General features: G+C 32.0%; 1 protein-coding gene across 1 annotated transcript; it reads right to left on the reverse strand.

Annotated features, from left to right (window-relative positions):
- Positions 1-24,826, reverse strand: LOC130448554 (uncharacterized). Its single transcript, XM_056785968.1, has 10 exons — positions 23,884-24,826; positions 15,216-15,438; positions 10,912-11,128; positions 10,140-10,404; positions 9,519-9,591; positions 7,757-8,236; positions 5,267-5,628; positions 4,883-5,105; positions 2,453-2,669; positions 1-287 (listed from the first exon to the last, which is right to left on the reverse strand). Exons 1-10 carry the CDS (start codon positions 24,700-24,702, stop codon positions 5-7), a joined length of 3,162 nt encoding a protein of 1,053 aa, XP_056641946.1. The 5' UTR covers positions 24,703-24,826; the 3' UTR covers positions 1-4.
- Positions 24,827-25,845: the final 1,019 nt, after the last annotated feature.

Below are 25,845 nucleotides of genomic sequence, written 5' to 3' on the forward strand. Positions count from 1 at the left end.
TATATTATTGTATTTTAATTTTTGGTTCAGTTTTGAATCTGAATACACTCACTGTATATTTTATAAATAAATATATGATATTTATTGAAATCAACATAACTAAAATGAGGAACGCAATCACATCAAGAAGTAATGATTGGTAAAACGGCAAGTCCGTAACAGCCGACTTCATAAAAGGAGCCCCTTTATGCCTGGCTACATATTCAATCCAATAAATTGCTGTATCCATTGGAGACATCGGTCTGTCTTTGAAACGATCTGACAAAGCTTTGGCGTTTTTAGAAAATCTGAAATAAATACATTTTAGGTGAATATAAAGAATGTTGAAAATGTCGAATGTGACGAATAAGATAACATTTCAAAGGACGAAAATTGTGGAAATCGGTTTCAATATTCGCTTTTGTAAGGAGAGATTTTTTTATTTGGTGGTTATATTATGAACACAAAGGAAAATATTTCTAAATACCTGAATTTGGGATTTCAGTTATTTCAGGAAAATGAGTTGGTTTATCTATTTTTACTCTAGTATTTTTTAAGTATCATTCTGAATATAATGAAAGTCAAGATCTTGTGTTAGAAAACTCTTGTTTAAAATTAACGTACCACTTATATTGTCTGAAAAATTCTTATTATTTTAGAATATATTTCCTAATTATCAACTTTTATGTCAAACAATATGAAAAGTTATGTCAAGTAGTTGTTTTATAACTGAGTTATCTATTTCGTATACGTTATCTTTATCAGTTAGATCAATTATTTGGTGTGTTGGTGTTGGTTATTCTTCTATGAGGAAACTTCACTGAGTCAGTAGTTAACAATTTATTTGAAACAATAATTGAGAGCTTTAATTTTGCTAGGACAATGGAAAGTTGGAATTTCTAGAACCGTTGATGTTACTACACCACATCAACACAAATTACACTGTCGGACGCGCGTTTTGATAACAAGATGTCTTCAAATGAAACCTATTACCTTGACCTACATATTTATACTAAACTTGCACCTTCCGTCGTAGCTTCGTCCACGATATGTTCCTGTTTATTATTATTAGATTATTTATAACTTTTTTCATGAAAATCTGTTAAAGATTTTATACCTAACACGAAACTTTCAAATAAAGAACATGTATATTTGGAGGCAGGAGCAGGAATTCATCTATTGATAGTAGTGCCATCTATAGAAAATTGGCGTACCCTTCATTCTTTTTCGAAATATAAATCCACCACTTAAACGGTCGTTAGCTTATGCACAAAAGCTTTGTTAAAGTTCATCACATGATATCTGTGATGATGATGACGTGCTATTTAAAGAAATGGATATATTCGAAAAGCAATTCATCGATGTTGAAAAACTTACAATTTGAACTGAAAGCACAGAAAAGGAAAACGATCATTTGAAAGACAAATTGTCTGTATTGTAACGAAAAATTCAGGTAATAATCAACGGGAAATTAAGGGTAATTTTCGAAATCACTTGGGAATAATTGATTTGGGTTGAAAATAACTGAATTTACTTTCATGCTGATGGCAACAATACGTCTTCACCTTTGATTTTTCCAGTCAAAATTGTTACTTCGATTACATCGTTCAACATTTTCTTGACTGAGATTCTGATTCCTTTGTTGGTGGTTTTATGTTTCGACAATTTACGACAGATGGCATCACAGTCATCCCAAATAATTCCATATATTGCCGTGCAAACAGCGAACGGAAAACTTTCTTTGGCTCATGTACGGCAACTTTGCTAAATGAGTGGTTCACGATTCTATGAGGGACATACAGATAAAAATTCTTTTTTATATATATACATTTTCGCTCCACTGAATTTCCTGCCGTGAAAAACAATTCCAGCGAGTAAACCTCTTCGAGCGGGAAAATTCACATTCATTCCTAACTGATAATCTACATAAAGGGCAGTAAGAAATAAGCACTTTAACCTAACTGCATTCAAAAATTTACTATTGGATACAATTTAACGTTATTTATATTTATTCCATGAGTGTGACTGGCAGCGTGATCAGCAATACTCGATTACTCGATTTATTGGTCCGTCCATATTTTAAATAAGGTATGTGCTCTTTAAACCGGACATTAACGGATCTCTAGGTCTTCCCACATACTTTCTGTCACAATCATTACAGCTGATTATTAATCAATTGTTTTAATGTATTGCTGGTTGTATAAACCAATTATAAACCCACTTTGTTGAAAAATCTTTCTAGTACTTTCGTATAAACAGGATTCAAATGTAAAAGAGTAAGTTTTTCATTTCGAATTTAGAAAAAGGTGGTTTCATATAGAGATGTCTTAAAACTGACGGTTAACTAACCTATCTACAACTCTCTTATCAAGAAATCAAGGGAATGATTGTATAATACCTCAATTTATTTGTTTTTTTTTGTTACGAATTTTTGGAAGCAAGATTTTAAATAAATTTGGCTATTTTCACTTACTCTGGACTAAATAGTTTATTTATGGCTTCAATAAGTTCTTCTTCTGTTGTAGTCCTCAACTTGAGATTTAGAGTAGCTCCGGATTTTTTCAACAGTGCTGCGTTGTAATGTTGATCAGCAAATTGTGGTAATATCAACATTGGTACAGCGCAATACACTGCTTCTTGCGTTCCTAACAATCCACCGTGTGTGATGAACAGCTTGACATTTGGATGACCTAAAATTGTACAAATACCTAGTCGAAGTTTAATAATCGTATGTCATATGAAAATGCAAAATAAAATATTATATACAAAGAATATTATACTAAACATTTTTAAATAGTTAATTCAATTCACAATTGAATTAGACAACTCACAGTTTTACAAAAATGGAGTAATAACAAAAATATTGATAATGTGATATTAACGAATCGATATAGACAGTGTAAAATTCAAAACATGAATTATTAATACGACCCAGTTCCTTTCCAGTGAAAGCTAGAAGCTAGGGATTTGTGAAAAGAATGAACAAATTTTTTCAAAGCATGATATCAGAATTGGCCAATTGATTTGGAAGGAAGGACTCATATCTTGAACATTGTCTGAAAGATTATATTAATATTCTGTACTCAGGGTGCTCAAAGTAATATTTTGTATGTTCTTGCTCTTGTATCTTTTCTATCTAATGACAAATCATTAAATCCTTTAATATTTACGTTTAGATCACCTCTGATTTGAAATTAGTTTTTTTTTTAAAGTAGAGACCTAAAATCAAGAATATGAATCTCTAAATCCGTTCTTATCCTCTTTATATGGAACTATCATTATCGATATATATATATATATATATATATATATATATATATATATATATATATATATATATATATATATATATATATATATATATAGGGTGATTGATTAGTGTGATAGAGTTTAGTGCCTCTTTTGTCGTTTGAGATATGAATTTGAAATTATTGACAATTCTACAGGATTTTCTAGAATTCTGTTCCATTTCAATGTTACATTTTTTTAAATAAAACACCATATTTTATTTGAAATCAGTTTGAATTCCCTACCACAATGATGTGTGGTTGTGATGTGTATCGAAGAAGTTATAACCAATTTTCCAAAAAACAAAATCAATCAAGAATGAAAATCTGTTGCGGCAAAAGTATTCAAATAGAAGTGAACATTTTGGAAAATTACTTATTTCTCTTATATTCATTGAATATGATACAGGGTGAATCAAAATATTAATACATAATTTTTTTGGTTTTTTTTTTCAAATAAATCACCCTGTATTTTATATGAGTTACAAAAAGTACTGTGACCTCAACCATTTTAAGTATCCAAAGTATAGCAAAAATACTTTTTTGATAAAGTTCTTATTCATTCATTTGAAGTTTTCGTTGATACTATCAGCACACAATTCCTTCATAATTTTCAATTAATTTTTATTATAAAATTTTTATTATTAAGAGTTATTTTGATTTGTATAATGTTTTATATTGTAACGTTTCTGCGCTGGAGGCTGGTGGTTAAAATTGCCACATTCGAAATTTCAGCACACCACCCATTACAACACTATGAACTCTTTATAACCAACACTTGAGATATCAATTTTAAACCGTCCGGATTACTTACTGCATATTTTCAATATTCAAACAACTGCTCTACTGTAATCTCCTGCTTTATATCTGATCCTGCAATAATTCTGAAGCATTGTAGAAACTTATGTGTCTATAAACTTCTATCTAGTCATGTGCTGTGTTAGATGGCGTGCACCTTTGTATACGTTATAGTTTCCACTACATTGAGTTATAGCTGACGCAAGTAGATGGCGTGCGGTTACGTACTTGTCACAATATCATTGAAAATTAACACGTGGACTTTCTGGCGTAATTAGACTGCCAATCGAAATGTGAATTTGCAGTTTGCATCTTACAGTTTTGCATTGGTCATTCATTATTCCTTCTATCTTTGGTACTATTTGGAATATTCATTTCTTAAAATAGGAATGTCTTGCTGTAACTTCTTGTAGAAACTGAACAAGATTCTAACTAGTTCGTTGAGTGTCCTGAAAATGATTTCTAACAATTTTTAGTTGGTTTTGACGTTCATTTTTATACACAGTTTAAGTTTAATACGATGATTTTCACATAATATAAAATTTCAGAATACAATTTGATGACTTCTCAATGAAAAAAATAATAAAATAAGTAGCTGAAACAACATATAACTGACTAAATTATAACGCTTAATTCGGAACAAAAATTTTCAATACGAGTCTTACTACTTAAGTTTTAAGATATGGCAACGGTGTCAAATCTAACATTGCCATAAAGTGTATTGATGTCAATGGAGAATATTTCGAAAACCAATACATATCCAATTATAAATATTTGTTTATCTCAAAACTTAAGTAGCAATCCTCGTATTTACTTACAAAGTAAATCCAGTTGCGGCAGCCATTTTTGGATTTTCACATTTGCTGGAAGACCTTCCATTGTATCATTTTCCCATTTCCAAAGAATCGTGTGATTTAACTGTGAAAATACTTTTAGAAATAACTTTCTCTGTTTTTCTGGAAAAGTACTTCCTTTGAGAGTCGATCCCATGCTCATCAATATAACGCCTTCCTTAGAATTACTCACTATCCGTTCTAAATTCTGGAATAAAATAATTAGAATTGACAATTTTTTCATCGTAAGTTTAAACTGAAACTCGAAATACGGGATATACGAGACTTCCGTTGTAAAATATATTATTTCAAGTGTTCAAATATATTGAAAATTGGATTCATATTGAATATATTTAAAATTATTGTTACCTTCGGCAGCTTCTTCGGTGGTTCTATATGAATACCTCCTACCTCGATAACATTTGGAGTCAAAGGTTTCGGTGTTTGGAACGAATAATGTCTATTAATCAACAACAAACTTATATTATACAGGATGTCTCCTCCTTGATACAGATCAACTCCAAGATATTTTTTTGAATATTCGTTTCCCGATGGTCCAATATAATAAAAATGGATAAATTTACTATAGACGAGCATCAAAGTGTTTTCTAGTCGTTGCAAAAAGTTCATCCTATCCGAGTAATCCATAAAAAGAACTGGAATATACGATGGGTTTTCTGGACAACCGAACCATTGGTACATCCATGGAAGAAAATCTGTGGTTGAAATACCTAACAAAAGAAATTTATTCTAGTATTAATAGCAATCGAAAATGTACAAATTATCAATATGAATCATTTGGAATATTCAAGGTTCATCCCAAATGATCCAATGAATCCAATGAACGTGTTAACTCGTGAATGGCCGGCGATTATGTCCAGTGTCATTTTATCCTTCGTCCTATTTTGATATTTTGTACAAATAACTTTGTTTTGCTCTAATTTGTTTTATGAGGGGTACAAGCGGTTCGAACTTGATCAAACTTCAATTGATATTGATTATCGACCTGAACCATCTCAGAATGAAATAATGCCAGGAATTATCGAGCACGTGCCACTTAAAATTGAATCGTTGTTTGGCTGTAGTCTAATTGAAAAGTTATTTTAGAATGCCAATTTAACTAGTTTTACCAAGATTTGATGATGCGCAATTGTGCGAAATTATTAGCAATAAAGCAGAAAAAATTGGTTCAGTTAATAGCCATTTGGAACTTAAAATTATTAGTGAGGGATAATCATGGGCTATATGGCACAGATACAAAGTGATGATCTGGACGAGAAATGTCACGTGGAAGGAGAAGATGACAGATTTTTTCATACAGTATGAAGCTGCTAAGCACCACGAATACACTCCAAAAGGTCACTACTTTCGCGTAGTAATCCAACAGTTAAAACAGCACCAAGTCGTACAGGTCATACCAGCCACTCCACCCAAATCTCTATGACTTTTGACATGAGACCAGATTGAAAATGCAGTTTGAAGGGTACAAGTACCATGAGACAAAGGCAGTTACGGTGATTGTAATGAAAGCCAACTTTTTTTGGAATTGAAAACACCGCTGGGAATGATAACTAGAGTGAAATATGTCACTTAGTCAGTAAAAATCAATCAATCATTAAAAATTTACAATTATTTTTAATTTTTAAAACCATTATGATCAAACAGGCATAAAAATAGTAATTGGTCCTCATATCATAATGTTTGTGATGAAAAATAGAGGTGACCTAGATGATAATATATTTATATTAACTAAATTATTCCGCACTTAATCTCGATAATTAAATAATTACAATGGAGATCATATATTTATATGTTTTTAATCATTATGAATATAAATTTTGATTCCCTTAAGAGTTTTGTAATATGTGGTTAGGTAAGTGGATGAGTCAGGGTCAAACTATCAAAAGCCGATGTCCTTTGAAAAGGTAATTAGACACAGATGTCACTAAATATTGAAATGTAAGGCTTGCCCATATTTGGAACCTCGCGCGTGCGACTGCTGGGCAATCACCGAAAACGTAGTCAGCAGTTTCTATCTTCTTCATACATCAGTACATTCTAGATAGTCCGTGTTGACAACAGAATGGAGGTGTCGTCTTAAATGACGGTGTTGTTGAAACTGCATACACCAGTCGAATTTCACATTATCTCGTGATATCGTGTCAGCTTTATTTTGTTTCATCAATGTTTTCACTACTAAACAATAACTAGGACGTAGACACAACGAAATATTATATACTTGGTTTGATGGACATAAACTAATCAAGACCATGCCATGTGGTAGGATATTAAAAAGAGATCAGCCAATCCACTAGCGGTTTCGCTGATCCAATACTGACGAATTAATCAACCTCGTCATTGCCAGAATGATCAATCACTCAAACGAGCTGGATCATTCTGCCACAACAGTTGATGTAGGACTTTATGTCACTGCAGTCCAAGCCTAGAGCAAACTGTTGGTGTGTTCTGAAGTTTGAATTTGAAATGACTATGTCGTCTATCAGATATCACCTCTTCACATTTTATGTCAGCGAAACTTATTATGATTATTTTGTAGCGTCTTCTGTAAAAACTTGTATTGCTCGCTTGGAATCCTTGAATTTTAAGAGTAGGTCATAGCTTAAAGAGCTGTACTTGTTTCAATGCGATAACTTCTTCAAGTATTCCCGAGATAAAGAGTGTTGTCATGCAGATGGACAGCAATATATTAATTCTATGATCTTTTTGTTAAACGAGGCTTGGAATTGAATTGGAGATTTGGAAGTTACGTAGATCATGTTTCATCTACATTATCAGAAATATTTATACCTAAGTAAATAATTATTTTAATGCCTAATATTTCAACCGTTATTCACTTACCTACAATTGGAGCATTAAATTTAGCTTGTAGTCCAAAAAAACAATTTGTATTGAACACTTCGGCGACTATAATATCGAAAGTAACATTTTCATTGTAAAAATTCAGGAAATTTTTACTTTTCATTTTGGAACAACACTGATTTGAATACTCTCTTTGATTAAGAACTCTTTTATAAAGGTCCGTTCTCAGTTCTGTAGCAATGTTCATTGATAAAACTTCCGTTTTATTCACAGAGTCATCCATTATATTAATTACACGATAATCACCAATTTCATTAATTTTTGTATTTATTATCACCGTAACATTGTGTCCTTTCTTTGACATTTGTTTGATGAGTGACTCGAAAGCCAAATAGTGACTTTTGCCAAAAAATGTAATCATAAATAATATATTCAAACAATTACAAACACTTAAAATAGATAGAATGATAATTATCACTTTCAAGCAATACATTTCGATATAAACTAAAAATTTTAATGCTGCATGTATATAGCATACGGGTCATTAGCCAGGCTTCAACTTCTTTATGAATTTCTTCAAGATAAACAGAACTATCATGCCTTATCGGTTTTTAAATACTTGATATACAATTAATGATTTTCTTCCAGTTATCTACAGTGTCACATAAAATCTATTTTTCATTTAGTTAGACATGGAATTTTATGGAACTTTATACAGTTAAGAGCACATTTGAATCGATAAATCCTACAGTGTGAGATAAATATTGAAATTAATACGTGCTTCGAAAAGATAAATTTCCGACTTTAAGTCATTCTACGTATTGAACGCTGTGTATGTACGAATTCCGAAAATGGGAACCCACCGATTGGTATATCACACACCAGATGTGGTATCTTAAGGGATTTTTGGCGTCTCGTAAGGCAAGGGGTTAAGAAAGATTGTTAATCTTTTATGACAGGAAAAACCTCCACAGATTTTTTCATCCTGCATCGTCATATTCTTTCTTTGCTTTTTGCAATATCTTCATCAAAGGAAATCTAAATATAGGGACAAAATATCAGTAGCTGAAAATTCGTGGTTAGGTTAAATTAGGTTAGGAAAAATTTTGCTTCATCCCATTCCTTTGCAAGGAGCCAAAAATCCTTTTAGATAGAACCATTTAGAGTGTTCCGTTTTCGGAAGTCTGGCCGTGGTAACAGTAAAAGTTAACGTTAATATTTTCTAATGATGAATTAGTCTTTTAGGACCAGTGAATGGTCATAGGAAGTCATAGGAAGCTAGTTTTGGGGGTACTGAAAATTGATTGTGTATAGATTCACTGCAATTTTAACCAAAGCTGCTTATAGTAGTTAGCAAAACATCGGGTTACCAACTCTTATCTACCCTCTAATGTCGTTTATGCGGGTGGCAGGTTCATCTCTATATTCTTAGATGACTTTCCTCTATTATTTTTGTTTCCTAGTTTTTATCGTAGCATCTGTCAATGTAATACATTTTTCTCAAAAAATTTCAGCAACTTTCTTTTACCATGTGTCCTTTGTTAACTTCAAGATACCAAATTATTTTTATCGATCTTCATACATAGATGTAAAAACTATTTTGAGTTTATAAACCATTATATAGTCCAATTGTTGTACTAAATTCACATCTATTTCTTGTTTTTCATTGCTTCGTATTTCTATACAAATATTTAAAGCTCTGAACTTGTTCTAACTACATTATTCTCTTCCAACTTTAATTTATTTGCACTTCCATTAATTCGTATTTTTCATTATTTATATTCACATTTCTTGTTAATACCTGCTCCCATGTTTTCATAATTTACTAGAATTCCTTTTCTAGCAAAAACACATTCAGAGAAAAAAATGATGTACTGAGAATTGATTCCAGCGAAATAAACTAATTTTGCAAAGATAAATTAGAGATTATTTTTTGGATGGCTAGAAAAATTAGGCTCGTCGAAAGTGAAAGTGCAGTAAAAAACTTCATTGAAAAAACAGTTTTCGGACAAGTTGCCCACGTACAAAAATATCACAAAAAATTATTTGTACTAGAAAATCAACAGATACCTACTTAACAAAATCATACTATACATATACGAAAAGTAAAAATACAAAACAAATAACTTGATTAATCATTTATTGAGTTGAAATATAATTGCTAAAAGGAATACAGAGGGCAAGCAAGTGACTGAAAATCTGGATAAAATTCCATAATAACGAATATTATCAAACATTTTTCTAAAGAAATTCCTATTATTCATCATCTTCTGATATTATTATTAATCAAAAAGTAATTATGTAGCTAGTTTTGGAGAGATATGAATTTTTCTGGATCCTAAAAACTTTCAACAAGCTTGTGAATAAATGATAATGGATTAGGAATCATTATTCCTCTAGCTTCTACTCAATCTAGTTTAGCTTTCATTCTATTGAGACTGTATCCTACTTTTCTTAATATCAATTTACAAATATAAATAATAAGACATAATGTGATTGTTAGTATACAAGCCAAAAATGTAAGTACGTCTAGTAAATAATACTGATAAAAAGGCATATCAACAGCTGCAGATTTCATAAAAGAGGCTCCTTTGTGCCTCACAACGTATTCAGTCCAGTAGACGGCGGTTTCCAGTGGTGGTAGAGGTCGATCTTTAAATCTTTCTGATAAGATTTTCGCATTTCTCCTAAAAACATCAAAGTTTTAAATTTATATTACTTACTTTCATTCATAGATATGGAAACAGATGAGAACAAATAAAGTAAGAATGTTGAAGAAAAATGAATAATTGCGATGGATAAGAATCAGACCATCGTTGTTCTTTTTTGCGGGACGTTAATTAGACTAGGAATGTTGAAATAAGAGAAAAAAAAAGGAATAAACAAATTTCAAAAGATTATGAGGACTACGACTGACACGTTCAATAATACAAAACGTTTAGAGGCTGCATGATTACTGATGTTCGTTCGCACAAACGCAGAACGAAAACATTTATTCAAACCCATTTTTAGTGCATTAATTTTTTTATTATTGGGTGAAGTTGTACTCTTCACAGCAAACATATGTGAGAGGATTATATCATTGAAAAAATCTACTAATCCCCCGGCATGTTCTTTTTAAACTAAATCGCCATGTATGTAATATTATTCTATAGAGATTTACAAACGATTTGTTAGAAATTGGACAAACTTACGACAAATTTATTGCATCCTTGATAGTTCGTAAGGCAGTGGCTTCTGTAATATCAGGAACATTCAGTATAATTCCTCCTTCATTCGCTTCCAAAGCAGCAGCATTGTTGAACTGATCACCAAAATGAGGTATTATAATCATTGGAACACCACAATATACTGATTCAAGCATACCAAGCAAACCACCATGTGAAATAAATAGCTTAACATTGGGGTGACCTTTAACATGAAAAAATTATATTTGATTTAATTATAGATTATTTAATTAATTTATTCAAAGAATGTTGGCTACAAAGTAAATACTATAATTTATACTTTATTGGTTAGATTTGTATTACTAATAAGTCCACAATTTGATAGGATTTTTCCAGATATAGTTAATACTGAATTACAACCAAATTCATGTGGAAATATCTTGTTGATTCTTAATTCAAAGTAGTAAAACTTACACCATCACAATTTCCGACATTAAGGTAAAATTGGGTTGTTACTTTTGAAAACCTATCAATGGAACGTCTTATTTTATTACTACCAGACAGGAATCGGGCCTGAACATCGATCTATAGCTTTAAATATAGACAAATATAGACAAAATAAACAAAATAGTCAAGAGGGCTAAGGTCGGGGCTTCTGGGAGGTCAGTTAATGTTACCCCTTTGCGAAATGACTTTATTAGGGAATAATTCATTCACAACTTCCATAGAGTCATTCGAGGTATGGCAAGTGGCCCCAAACTCCTGCAACTCTGGGACCAAAAAATTTCGCAGCATATCGCAGTAACGGTCACTATTCACATTGATTGCTCGGCCTCGTTGATCTTCATGAAAATAAGGACCAATAATTCCTTTATCAGACATAGCGGCCCAAACAACGACCTTTGGGGTGTGCAGGGGTCGTTCATGCTTTCGTCTTGGATTCTCGACTGCCCAGTACCGACAATTCTGCTTATTAACATGACCATTCAGGTGAAAATTTGGTTCGTCGCTGAACAGTATGTTTTCAAAGTTAGTAAATCAATGCATCATTTTGTTCGCAAAATTCAGTCGATAAGCATAGTCCGTAACCTTCAATTCTTGAATCAATTGAATTTTATAGGCTTTTAAATGCAAATCTTTCTTCTAAAATCAAATGTGAGGACAATTTTTTGATGTTTGAAGCTTGGCTTCGCTTTCGGATGGATAAAAATTCGTTTCGAATGTGGCACGAAAACAAATACCCGATACTCTTTCTGGACACCTTGTATATACACCTGTGTTAGAAAATTACGTTTTTTCAACAACTCATTATTAAAATATTTGATGGTTAAATCATACAACCGCCCTTCTGTTTACACAAACATTCACATAACAGTGCTTTCTTTCAGTGAGGTTTTTTTTTCATTAAATTGCTAATTTCACTCCCAGTTTTCGACTCTAGCCTACCAAAGCCAAAGAAAGCTATACTCCACATAAAGTTTCCGTATCTACCAAAAACTAAACCCAACGAGATTAATTGTTGACAGAAATGTAATCGCTTTCTTAAACGGCATTGAAATATTTGTTGGATTATAGACAATGTACATTATTTCCATGACGTTCTCAATTTTCGTACACGAATATGTAGTTCATATTCATATTTATTTGATTAATTTAACATGAGATGCAGAATTACATTCCATCTAACTTGATCTAAAATGGAATGTAACAAAACGAATAAAATTACAATAATTACGCGTATGAAATGTCTGTTTATAATCTAACAAATTCCGATTTTACTGTTTTTCGGAAAACATATTAAACCGGAATTGCTACACTTGTATGTATATTTTGAAATAGCTATGAATAAATACCATCTGCAATTCCACAATTCATTAGTTGGAATTTTCAAATATTTGAAAAGCGTACCATCTTGAAAGTAGGAAAATAGGAAACGAGCATTTCTACAGTAGAGAAGTCTGGAGTATGGTTATTTGATAGTAAGATATAACAGATCGTATCTTGATCAAATCCCTATAGATCCCAAAAACATTTATAACTGTTGGTTTTTGAGGTTCGTACTCAAGGATTAAACATTTTTCAATTATTTCATGCAATTTACTTCAATTTTATGCATAATATCCTTTGTTATACTCATAAAATTTGAAGATGTATTATTTGATAAACTTTAATTTTACCACATCAAGGTAATTATTTTTGACATAAATTTCCAATAAATATATTCCAAGTAAAAATGCTAATATACCATCAAAAGTATGACTAATTATATCTTAATCCCATATTTCTTTCGGGTCTTAAATGTTAACAAAATTAAGTGCGATTTTTGTAACCCAATATGCGTGAACACCTTCCCTTCAATATTTGTTTTCAAGGCTTTAAAAAAGATCGTTTTTCACGTTATTTTCAGTGCAGCTACAAGGTTATTGGACTGGGCTTCACTTGAAAGAACTGTTATTTAGCAATTGTCCAGATTTATGTTTTTTGAATATATTTGAGGGTCAACAGAAATTGATTGAAGACGCGATACTAATCAAATTACTATTTTTAGTTAATGTTAAATTTATTTGGCTGTGCCTACGAAAATAAAAAAAGTTAGATTAGCCTCACCTTTCCTACTTTTACCGCCGTAATATTCAATATGGGAAAGGTTTAAATGTGAATTTTCAATATCGGAGAGTCGCTTCATACTTGGCATGTTCACGAAAAATAGGTCATTCGCAAAGGCAGAGGGAAATGAAGAACCAGAATGCAGCTAGTACAATTGATGATATAATAGTTATCTATCGTTTTTATCTACTTCAAATAGGATAAGCATAACTGTTGGAAAACTGAAGGGAAAATGACAAGAGATTTTGAAGTTGTATATCCTTAATCCTTAATCCTTAATACCTCTGGCAAAACAATCGTACTTATTGGAAAATAAATACTTTCTTCGCTTAAAATAACATTATTAAACATAGAAGGAAATCCTTTTTCGCATGTGACAGATAAGTCCGTTATATTCTTGCGTGCATAGAAATCGACCCACTTAATGATAGGTATGACCTCCTCTTGCCTTAATAGCATTTCTCATATGATTAGGCATAGATCTAATCATTGTTATTTGTGGGACGTTAAACCACTCTTATTCTAGTCCAATAATAAGCTCTAGGATCGAGTTTGGAGTAGGAAGTCTGGCTCGAATTCTTTTTTAGCTCATCCCATAAATGTTTTATCAGATTTAGGTCAGGACTGTATGCTGGCCACTCCATAACTCGAAAACCGACTTCTGAAATGTAATCTTGCATGATTCTGGCGTTGTTATGCATGAAGATAAATTCGTCTTCAATGTTGTGCGACGTAACGTACCAAATGAATTTTTGAAATCTCCTCGATATATCTTTCATCCGTTAAATCTCTTCTTCCGTGAGGACGGTCGCCTCTACGAATGAACACAGGGCAGGTTCGTGCTCCTATAGAAATTGTACTCAGATCATTCAATCTGCAAATCGTTCTTAGGGCCTCTACCATGGTTTCATCTGAGAACAGAACAAATCCCCATTGCTCCAATGTTCAATTCAGATGATCTTGTGCAAAATGTAAGCGTGCTTGCCGATAATCTGGAGTAAGATTAGATCCAATCGTAGGTGTTTTAGAGGTCAGATTATTTTCCAGCAGTTTTCGTCTTACTGTCCACTGACTAATAGTCACCACACGTACCTCACGGAGTTGTCGTTGCATTTAAACGACATTAAGGTGATTTCTTAATGTTGTTGAACTAATAAAGCGGTTGTAAGTCGCCTTCTTTTGTTAATTTCATTACAATTACCACATAAACATTTTAGATTTGTTTACTGCGTATAAATGATAAGTCTTGCTGATATGAGTCACATTGAAGCATATTATATTGCCTTCCAATCAGCTGTTTTTGATGAATAATTTAGAAAAAATAAAGTTAAAGTCAAAAGTTTACAGCGGGCCGATTTCCAAGCACGCAAGTATAGATAAAATATCAAACAATCTGTATCAGATTCTAGAAAAAATTGAGAGTCTCTCTTTCTGAAAAGTGTATGAATATAAGATTTCTTGTTATTGCAGGACACACCAATTTCCAAGAAATAAAAAGACGACTATATAATAAGATTGAAATTTGTTTTCCAATAAAGTGAATATAAACCATAATTTGATGTATGTATGATAAGATATGATTTTTATGATGTTTATTTATAGTGACTCTATTAATATTGTGGCAGTTTCTCTGTATGTGAGTACGGATTTATCTTAGAAAGAAGGACTTGTGGAGCTGAAATCCTTTGCCGCACAACGGAATTAATATGAACACTCTCACTTACATAATATATCCAGTTGAGGCAACCAATCTCGCACTAATATTTTGTCTGAGGCACCTTCCATTGTTTCGTTCTCAAATTTCCATAAAACTCTATAAGGGAGTGAGTTGAATGCTTTAATGAAAGCCTCGCGCTTTTGAATAGGAAAAGTATAACCTCTCAATAAAGATCCCATGGAAAAATATATAACGCCATCTGTTGATCCCTCGATCCAATCTTTTAAATCCTGGAAACAAATACGATTAGCAGAAGATTTTGATATGAAATTTATGATGTGGAGATAAGATATTTAGGAAATAAGCAGCTATTTTTTATATGTATATCTAGCTGACAAGTGAACTTCCCAGAAAGATTGAGAGAAAAACAAGGATTTTGCAAACTCATTCATTCTATGGTCTTTTTTTCCCAATAACTATCAAACAGCGATATCTCCTCAGAGGAAGCAAATAGTGAGCTTGAGTTTGATTCCTGTATAGCTGTGTAGCTTATTGGGATATTCTGTAACATTATATGATTGGTGTTTCAACCAAACTTCAGTAATTTTTCCACAAGCTGGAGCATTAACTTTGATTGTAGCGCTTCCGAAATGCCTCAATAGTCATGAGACAGAAACATTGTACATTATTTTGGTAATATAACAAACATCTCATCAAAAAAACTGATTATAATAATTAACCTCATAAAGTCATCAAATATATCACTAAAAATTTTGTTCGATAACCAAGAAGAATTTCTTTTTAACACGTTTATATCAGCTTCACCCGTACGTGGGTTTATTTGTTTGTTTGTGAGATAGTTTGTTGGTAACCCTCTTTTGGACAAAGAGCAAGTGGCTTTTTTAATAAAAATAATATCGGTCTACAGAGGATTCTAACCTCCGAACTCCCTGCTAGAATTTATGCACTTCGACTACCTTACCAACTACACTGTTACAACTTGATACAAGTTTCGACGAGATGTAGGTATATTAGCAGCAAAACAATGATAAAAGTGTGGAATCAATTGAATAAATATAGTTTAAAGAAACCAAGAAACACGCTTCTAAAGCACCGACACACAAAACAATAATGAATGGAAAATTCTAGTAATATTATTTTAACTTCATTTTAAAAATTAATTAAAATTTTAAAGTTTGATGTGATTAGTAAGCGTGTTTTTTAGTTTTTTTAAACTATATCTACTCAATTTGGTTCTGACATGATACGTGATTTATTTTTCCAATCTAGATGTTTTTTTATTATACTATTTCATTATAATCCTGTATTCGAAAATTCATAATTTTGCTTACATTACACATTTTTTCCCTGGAGAACTCATGTCAGGAGTTCATGATATTATCGTAAATTGTTCTAATAATGTTTGTTGTTATGTTATCAAAATGGCGATATAATAATAACGCACAAACAATAATATGTTTTTATTTAAATTTAAATATCAAGATGTTGACCTTTAGTTTACTTTCTTAAGTTGGGTGGGTGAGATTTTTATGTCGTTTATCATTTGAAAGCATACAAGTGACATGTACAGAGTGGTCATAAACTAACGTACAATTAAAATATTGTCCAAATGAACGGAATCTATTCCCTTATATCTAATCACAGAATTATCTTCTGAAAAAAAGCGCATTTCTGATATTTCTGTTTATTTTACCTATAATGAATATAAATTTTTCTGAAACCGCATTTCTTCAAGCTATTTTCCTAATTTCGGAAAGTAATCAGAACAAAGCAAATCAGGGGAATATGACTAATGAAGCAATAAATTAAAATTAAGTTATCGTTTTCTCTTTTCCAAATACATAATTAATAAAAAAATTACATTTGGATTCCCAAAATGCTGCAGCCATGACCAAGAAATGGACGAAATCGCTAGCTCAGTAACTCATTTCATTGTTTTGACTGTATTTTTATTTCTGCTATTTAATGCTGTAAAATAAATTCATATTGAAAAAAAAAATTAAATTGTGTGACATTTGAAAATATTGAAATAATCGTTCTAATTTCTCTAGTACTCGTTAATTTTTGATCAGCATCAAGCAATCGCGGCACCCACCTTGTACAGAACATTTTCATATATATTAATTAATGGAAACTGTTTTATATTTTATCAATCATTTTTTTAGTAGTTACAGTAAATGATGGTCCTGGATGTTCAGTATCATTCGTGTTCATTAGGTTACTTTAGAAGCAGATTACGACTCGCAGATAATTCCATGGAAAGGAGAATTTTCAGGATTCAGAAACAAAAAAGGTTTAAGAGACATTCAAAGTTCTTTTTCCTACAAATTTACTCAAAAACAATTTTATTCATATTGGTATTAAAACAATATATCTTCCAGACTTTTGTGAATTCTCATCAAATATCTCGAAAACTGTAAGCACTTTAATATGAAGGTATCAAGGCGCGTGCCAATAAACCATAAAAGATTGAATGGCGTGCTCTAGGTTTGAGCTGGAGTATTACAATTGGTGAATAATTGCTGCAAGATCCAACTTGCTTGGATGTCATGTCATTCGTACAACAACGAAGCTAACTCGTCTGCCAAATTGGGATCGGTTCATCCTTCAATAGGCCCCTTACCTATTCTTAATGTAGCTGACAGTATGACTACTACATCTCTCAACAGTCTGCTTGCAAGGAAGGTTCTGCGGAGATGGGTACAGACCCCTGGCATGAGACAATCTAAGTGAGACGTAGACAGCCTTCTGTCTCTTTAACCAAATAACAGTTCGACTCAAATAAGCGCGAAAATCGACTGGTAACTGGACTTTTAAGTGGATTCGTTCATCTAAGAAGCCATGGACATTAAGAACTACACATGGAGTGCCGCTGGTGCATGGAGAAGGAAGAATAGATCACATAATTGTGAGTGCATAGCACTTAAACGAGCGCGAATCACTTTTGCAATTTGCCTAGCGACGTCAAAAGATTCAAGCCAAAGTCTTTGATCGGCTTCTTGAAGGAAAAATGAGTAATTTGAATAGAGAAACTTATCAGACCTATGCGCTTAAGGGTATTTTGCATTTCCCTATCCTATTATGAACTGTGAACTATGAAATTCAGCATTACACATAACATTTAACAAAATAGCACAAAACAACTTCCTCTAGCATTCACGTTGGTAATTGAATTGATTAGAGTTTATATATTTTGTATTGCTGGACAAAATCTGGTACAAATAACAAAAATAAGCTCAGAATTTGCTGAAGAATTTTATTGTCGTATATAAAGTGTCATTTAATTGAGTAGACCTGAGATTCTATAAATAATTTCCACGATTTACTTCACCACTCCTTATGGGAACCATTAGGATCTGTTAATTATATAGTTAAGTGTTCCCTATTCATGACTAGACGTTCGAACCCCATTAACGTTTTGTCTTCAATAACTTATTTTTATCTCAAATTGATGAGACAGTAAACGACCATAAATATCTTCATCTACTGATCTTATAATTATTTATAGTATTTATTATATACGATCCTAATTGCAACCAACGTCATAGTTGAGCGATTCAAAGTGTCCCTTATTAATAACTACGAACTCGAAGCCCATTAACGTATCGTCTCCATTTACTAATTTTTATCTTATAATGATGCGACTCTGAACGTCCAAAAATATTCTCATCAACTGATTTTATAACTGTTTATGGTTGGTATTGTGTACGATAAGATTTAGTATTTGAGGCTGTTTGTACACTGATACTGAGTTCTTAATAGTTTGAAATTCGTCGAGTACGCTAGTCAGATTATTGAAATCATTTATTATTATTATTATTTATTTATTTTTACTCAATAAATTGTATTTTTTCAAAGTTGTAAACTGAGTTAAATAAACTCATGTGTTTTTCGCGGACACTTTTGTTATAATTTTTTCTCCCTGAAGCTGTGATATAATCTGATCCTGAGATATGGTCGACAGCTGTTCTTAGTTGCTTACCCGGTAGATGAATTGTGTTTAGAATTTTCTGATGAAGCCAAAAAATGAATAATATACATAAGAATAGATGCAATATTAAAAAATTGGTATTGGACACTGTTTATTTTCGACTACAAAATAATTTCTTCTTGTACTTATCATAAAAAATTTCATCCCGAAGTTGAATTATTTGACTGTAAGAAAATCGTTCCAATATTCTTCCAATTTAAATGAGTTACCTGGTATGTTAATATTCATTTCAGGATGTAACTAAAATGTACTTTTGTTATAAGTGAAATTTCATATAATATAAATAAACAAACTGAGTTTAATTGTGTCAACAGCATGTTAACAATCATGATTTTCAAGATAATGAATTCCAGTTATTATAAGAAATAGATCTAATTTATATTATTGGAATATTATAGATTAATATAAACGCTCGATGTTGAAATTATTGTATTAATAAATTTATCATGTATCACTTGATAATTACCTTGTTCACGTTATTAAAAAGTAAAAGGTCGTATATGTGATCTATTTGAATCATAAATCAAAATTTGCAATTGTTCACCTTACATGTCAGACTAACTCCAATCAAATATATTTTTTTGATAATAATTTTACAATTAAAGTAGCAATTAGTGATAATCATTGGCGTACTTCAAAAATATAAAAAAAGAAATAAATAATATCAAAAATGGCGGTGGAATCGTTTGTTTACTTTATTTAAAAACATTCTAATTTTTGTTTGTATTTTTTCAGTAAAAGTATAGTTCAAATGAATGTCAAAAATCATATTTCTATTTGTTCGGGAAAAAAATGAAAAAAAATAACAAAAAATTAACCACAAATCTTTAAAACCAGAATCATCACTAATTGCATCCTTAGAAATCAACGAATTTTAACATACCAATATAGATTTCACGTTTTTTGTTAAATATTTTTCCAAATTAAATCAATAAATAATTACGTCGCCGTAATCACTTCTGTTTTGTATAACCACTTCGAGTATCAAAAAGAAATTAATTTGTTGACTCCCCAGGAAGTCAAATCAGTAAAGAATTCGAAACTGACATTTTATACCAATGGAACCAAAAGGGAAGACATAAATGGATTCCTTATAGATATTAGAATGGATTTTACGAAAGAATACTTAACATAACAATGATAAATTGAAGAATTTCGAGAGATAATTGATGAAATAGGTGACAAGGATGTTGAAATACATCAGTAACTATTAGACTAGGGTTGAAACCAGACAAAATAACAGTAGGATGGAACTCATTGGACAAGGAGGAGAATATGATGAACATGGAAGTGAGAATAATTTAAGGGGGGATCTGGGGTTGGAAGCGGTGTAGGTAGTAGGAAGATCTACAGCTTTTGTTTTCGGTTTTTTATTTTTATCTTTCATCAAAAACGTTTTTCTTATAGAAAATTTCATAAAAAATTACTTCCTCATGTCCCAAACACACTGTAATTTATTTGATTTGGAATATTGATTTTTTTCTTTTTATTTTGACTTAATAATAAGCTTGATATTCTTAAGTTTAACAAGTGATTTCCTATTCTAAACTACATAATCCGCATAAACTTTTCGCAAATGCCACATCTAGTGTTGATTTTTTTTCCACGGTTACGTGGACACTGGTAATACCTTGCACAACACCTGCCTCACTTCCATCTTGGGAAGATAATACGCTACAATCTGGTAAAGCTCTTTTTACATGTGTAACTCAAATGATTTATCAACTGCGCCCTTGGTTTTGTCATAATCTAAAATTATTTGTGATTTCTCTTCAGTTTTGGGACAAATTTCCGACCATTCTTTTTGTAGGAATGTATGAAACAATCGTTAGGTCTTTGGTGAACGCAAACATTGGAAGATTCTGGAGGCCTGGAAGTTACACTAAACTACGGTGTGTGTGTGTTCAAAATTATTTCCTCAACAAGTTATTTGCAAGAGAGACAATTGTAAAAAAATTGTTTGTTGTTATACCTTGCCAGCTGCCGTAGTACGTTAACTCGTGTTGTTATCCCTGATTTATTTCTGCTTTTCCAGTCAACAACTTCCCGATGTACAATACAAGGAAGGTACAAACGATTATATGTGAGAAAAGGTCCATTTTAAGGAAAATTGTTATATTTTTAATTCTAAAAACATGATAAATTAACATTTTTGTATAAATTTTTCTTACAATTTGTTTGTTTTTTTTGTGTAGATTATGAAAAAAAAATATTTGATTATTTAGAAAAAAGTTATCAACAATTATACGTAAATGAGTGGATTTCCATAAGCATTTTTTCATTCTAATAATTTTTCTCGCAAATCCGCCGTAATAACGAAGATTTAAAAAAAAAATTCATCGAAATCGGATGATTTTTCGATCTTCTAGAGCCAAAAAACGATGGAACCGCGAAAGTATAAAATTACCAAAAATGTTTCTTCATTCTGTAAACTACTAATTACTTTGGAAAATATTTATTAATAAAAACTACTCATGAGTTATCTACAAATTTGCAATATAATCAAAATATGTTTATTATCTTTCTATACAATAACTGTGTATTGTATTATTTTTATTCTTTTGCTTCACTAGTTGTAGTTTTACTTGATAAATTGAACTAAATGGTTTTTAAAAACGTTATTTCTAATAAGAAATATGAAAAAGTTATTTATTCTTCCTACTAATTATTGCGGATGAATTACATACATTTGGATGATTTCATTTGTCATTATTAATCCTTAGTATTCTTGCTTAATGTAAACAAAGTTATCAGTGCGTTACAAGATCTAATTTCAATACTTATTAAATCAGCATTCAATCTCTTAATCATATTTCTAGATTCTATGTTCTTATTTTAAGTAACGGTATATTGTGCAGAAATTTACGGATACACTGTGGCCCATTCTAAATAACTGAGTTGTTGAAAACTTTCTATAGAAGTTGTGAAATACGTTTCATTTTATTTCCAAAGTAGATATTTTAGATTTATAATTGTATTCGTAACATCAAACTTTACCTTCCCAAAAATTTGAATTGCTGGTTGTCGGTTGTCGGATAGAGGCAAGAATAAGAGAAATACAATTCCTGTTATGATATGGATTGCTCAAAATATGTCCGATTTCAAATGATTTTGGATCAATGCAATCCCTGAAGATGGCAGAGGCTCATTGCTTGGGTTATGATAGTTTGAAGCTTGGTGATGGCGTTGTGCTGGAAGTGTTCGGGCCTTAATCCGAATATTCTGCTCGTTACAGAAGTCTTAGATTCTGTCCTCGATCAGACGTTCAAAAACTTCACCTCGGACGTTGATTAGCGATATAGGGCGGTAACAATCAGGCTTACGTTATTTATTAAATCTTTTTTATCATTTTACACTGTGATGGCAAGAGGAAAAAAAGTACTAAATGTTCTTAATCATACCTTCAAAATGTAACATGCTTTTATTTAAAAAATTGGGACTATGATAAAAAGGGGAAGATTTAATAATTGAGGTGTATTAGTATTTAGTAACTTATTAGACTTAGTTTATATTTAACTTTTCAGTTCATTTTATTAACAAATACTAAAAGTTTGCTTTTTAAAAAAGGTTTTTCTACTTTAATTTAATTTGTTCATGTTGTTTCCACGAGTATTTGACAAAAACAGTCCACTCTCCCCCAGAGGTTCATTGTAGAGCGATAAAGGCTTCAGTACAAGAGAGTTCGCCCTGCGCGACGTTAGCTACATGAAATGTTCATAAACTCTCATACAATTTCGTCATCGGCACGTGCTCATTTCGGTATTGGGTCATCCATCCAATCAATAAGACAAAATTCACATTCATAACAAATAGGACAAACTTTTTTTGCGAAATTTGTTCACCAACCAAGAGACTCGTCAAGACGAACGTGGTCACCTTCCAACTCCATTATCAGAACCTGGTTACTATTTAGAATCAAAGTATTTGTCAAGACGAATAAAATGAGCCCAAACTCGATGAGGTTGCGTCGTATAATTATGGAGTTCCTGTGGTCCCCTTCCAGCTCCATTATCAGACCCTGGTTACTATTTAGAATCAAAGTATTTGTCAAGACGAATAAAATGAGCCCAAACTCGATGAGGTTGCGTCGTATAATTATGGAGTTCCTGTAGTCACCTTCCAACTCCATTATCAGACCCTGGTTACCATCTAGTATCATAATACTCGTCAAGACGAATAAAATGAGCCCAAACTCGATGAGGTTGCGTCGTATAATTATGGAGTTCCTGTGGTCCCCTTCCAGCTCCATTATCAGACCCTGGTTACCATCTAGTATCATAATACTCGTCAAGACGATGACGAAGATGAATCAAATGAGCCCAAACTCGACGAGGTTTCGTAGTATAATTATGGAATTTCTATGGTCATCTTCTAGCACCATCATCAGATTAGCTCTATGTCATAATAATATTGAACTGTCATCCGATTTATACATGCATGCAAAATTTCAGCTCAATCGGAAACCAGGAAGTGGATCAATCTTGCAAAATTTGATTACAAACAACAGGACAGGTGAAACTATATAAAAGCTTGTAGTTGTAAAAGGTTGTCAGTGTCAGTTACTTAACTATTAACAAGTCTTAAGTCGAAAAAAATTTGCGATATTATTTCAATGAATTGGAATTTTCGGAGCTAGAGTCATATTTGATGATCTAAATATAGTCAATAATGTAAAATATATAAAAAGGTCGAAGAAGTAAAAAGTTAAAGATATTTCGCTTACCTTAGGTAAAACTTTTGGTTGTGTAATGTGAATACCGCCAACCTCAATGACGTTTGGAACCGTTGGTTTGGTCAAAGTTAGTGAATAATGTGTATTTACTAATAAAAGTCTTAGATTTTGAGTATAACTTTCCAAGTTTGACGCTTCTTCTCCCATATACGATCTGACAATTTGTTTTTCCTTTTCTCGTCTGTGAAATTTGAACCACATGTTGTACATAAATGTAACCAAAGTATTTTCCAATCGTTGAAAAAACGACATCTTGTTTGTGTAAGGTAATAATATGTTGGGGACGATTGCTGGATTACAGGGTATTCCAAAGTGGGTATATACCCATGGTAAAATACCAGAAGAACTCATTCCTATCACCGGAACGTTAATTTTGTTAAACACGCTAAAATAACATTCAGAATTGAAGTCTTCTGTTATAATAGCGTCAAAACTTCCTGAGGTATTCAAAAAATTTCGCAATAATTCCGAAGATAATCCTTGGCAAGTCATATCGGCCATTTTTGATAAAAACAACATGGTAAGATATTTAGATAATCTAGAATTTGTTTTCAAAGACGACATATCGATAGAATCCATTATAGAGGGAATCTCATTACTAATATCTATATCAGTGTAGTTTGGAACTTTACCATTCTCCGGAAACACACTTACGACAGTTACATTATGTCCTTTAGCGGCCAGTTCCTTCACTAAACTAGAAAACATTTGCATATGGCTTTTACTTGAAAACGGAAATATTCCCAAAAAATTGTAACACCGAACTGAACCTAATAATGAAAATAAAACAAGAAATTTGAATTTCCACATTGTAACGCTACGTCTATGAACTAACTACACTGAACTAATCTTAGATTTGCGGTAACTTAAGACACTACCACAATGACTAATGTAACGGCATCCCGTAAAAAAATGGTTGTTGCTATCTGTTGAGAATTTGCAACGCCGAATAGGTCGATGTGATGTTTGTTGGTTCGAACACTCTAAATTTTTATCGAGACCGGACTCAGCAATTCTAACATAAACGACTTTTGATTTGAAGGAGAGAAAACAAAAATAAAATAGAAGTAGAAGTGGAAGCAATGATAAAAAAAGGAAAAATACACAAAATAATAGAATAAGAAAGGATTATGAAATCGATAATGCAATGCTGATTAATGGTAAGCGAGTTCTCTTACAACAAAACAATGCTAAACCAAAGAACTGGGAAATCCTAGAACATTCGGGATTTATTCCGGACCTTGCATCGTCAGATAACTATTTATTCAGTTATTCAGTTCCATGGTGAAACTCTTGGGTAGAGAAGAAAAAATTCATCATGCTCAAAGAATTGTTTTACCAAGGTCTCAAAGATCCTTAGATGAGAGCCGTGATATACGATGGGTTATACTTCAATGTGAATGCTTTCTCTTTATATAATTATTCAATAAGTGAAGTGACTATTGAAGAGTGAAATTATTAACGAGACACGCAGATTAAGGTGCATATCTCTAACTGCTCTACTGGGCGTCGAAATTTACAGATCATCATTAGCGTACAGACTGCCAAGGCGTTCTACTTTATATAATATACACAACGGATCAGAGGAATTCATGATTCCCTCTAGTATGTTCCGATGGATCTGTATACTTGACAAGAAATTCTAGCTCAACTATCCTAACAGTGGAAATGGGACCATAATGAGGTTACCTTGCTGGTAATGTTTATATGTATGTGTATATTAGGTACCACAACCTTAGGGATTTATTGTGTCCCACTGTCTTGCTGCATTACCGGAGAACCCAGTTTTTACATCTAATCTCTTAATCCCTCTCCTCTTAGAAATTTCAGAATGTGGGATAGCTGTAGCTGCTAGAGATTCCGTGTTCAATTTCATAGGTTTCCAGGTGTGGTGCTATGAAGTCTCTAGAGTCACACACTTTGAGATAATGTGGATAGGGATTTCGTTCTTTG

This window comes from Diorhabda sublineata, chromosome 9 (assembly GCF_026230105.1).
Source record: "Diorhabda sublineata isolate icDioSubl1.1 chromosome 9, icDioSubl1.1, whole genome shotgun sequence".
Taxonomy (NCBI): domain Eukaryota; kingdom Metazoa; phylum Arthropoda; class Insecta; order Coleoptera; family Chrysomelidae; genus Diorhabda; species Diorhabda sublineata.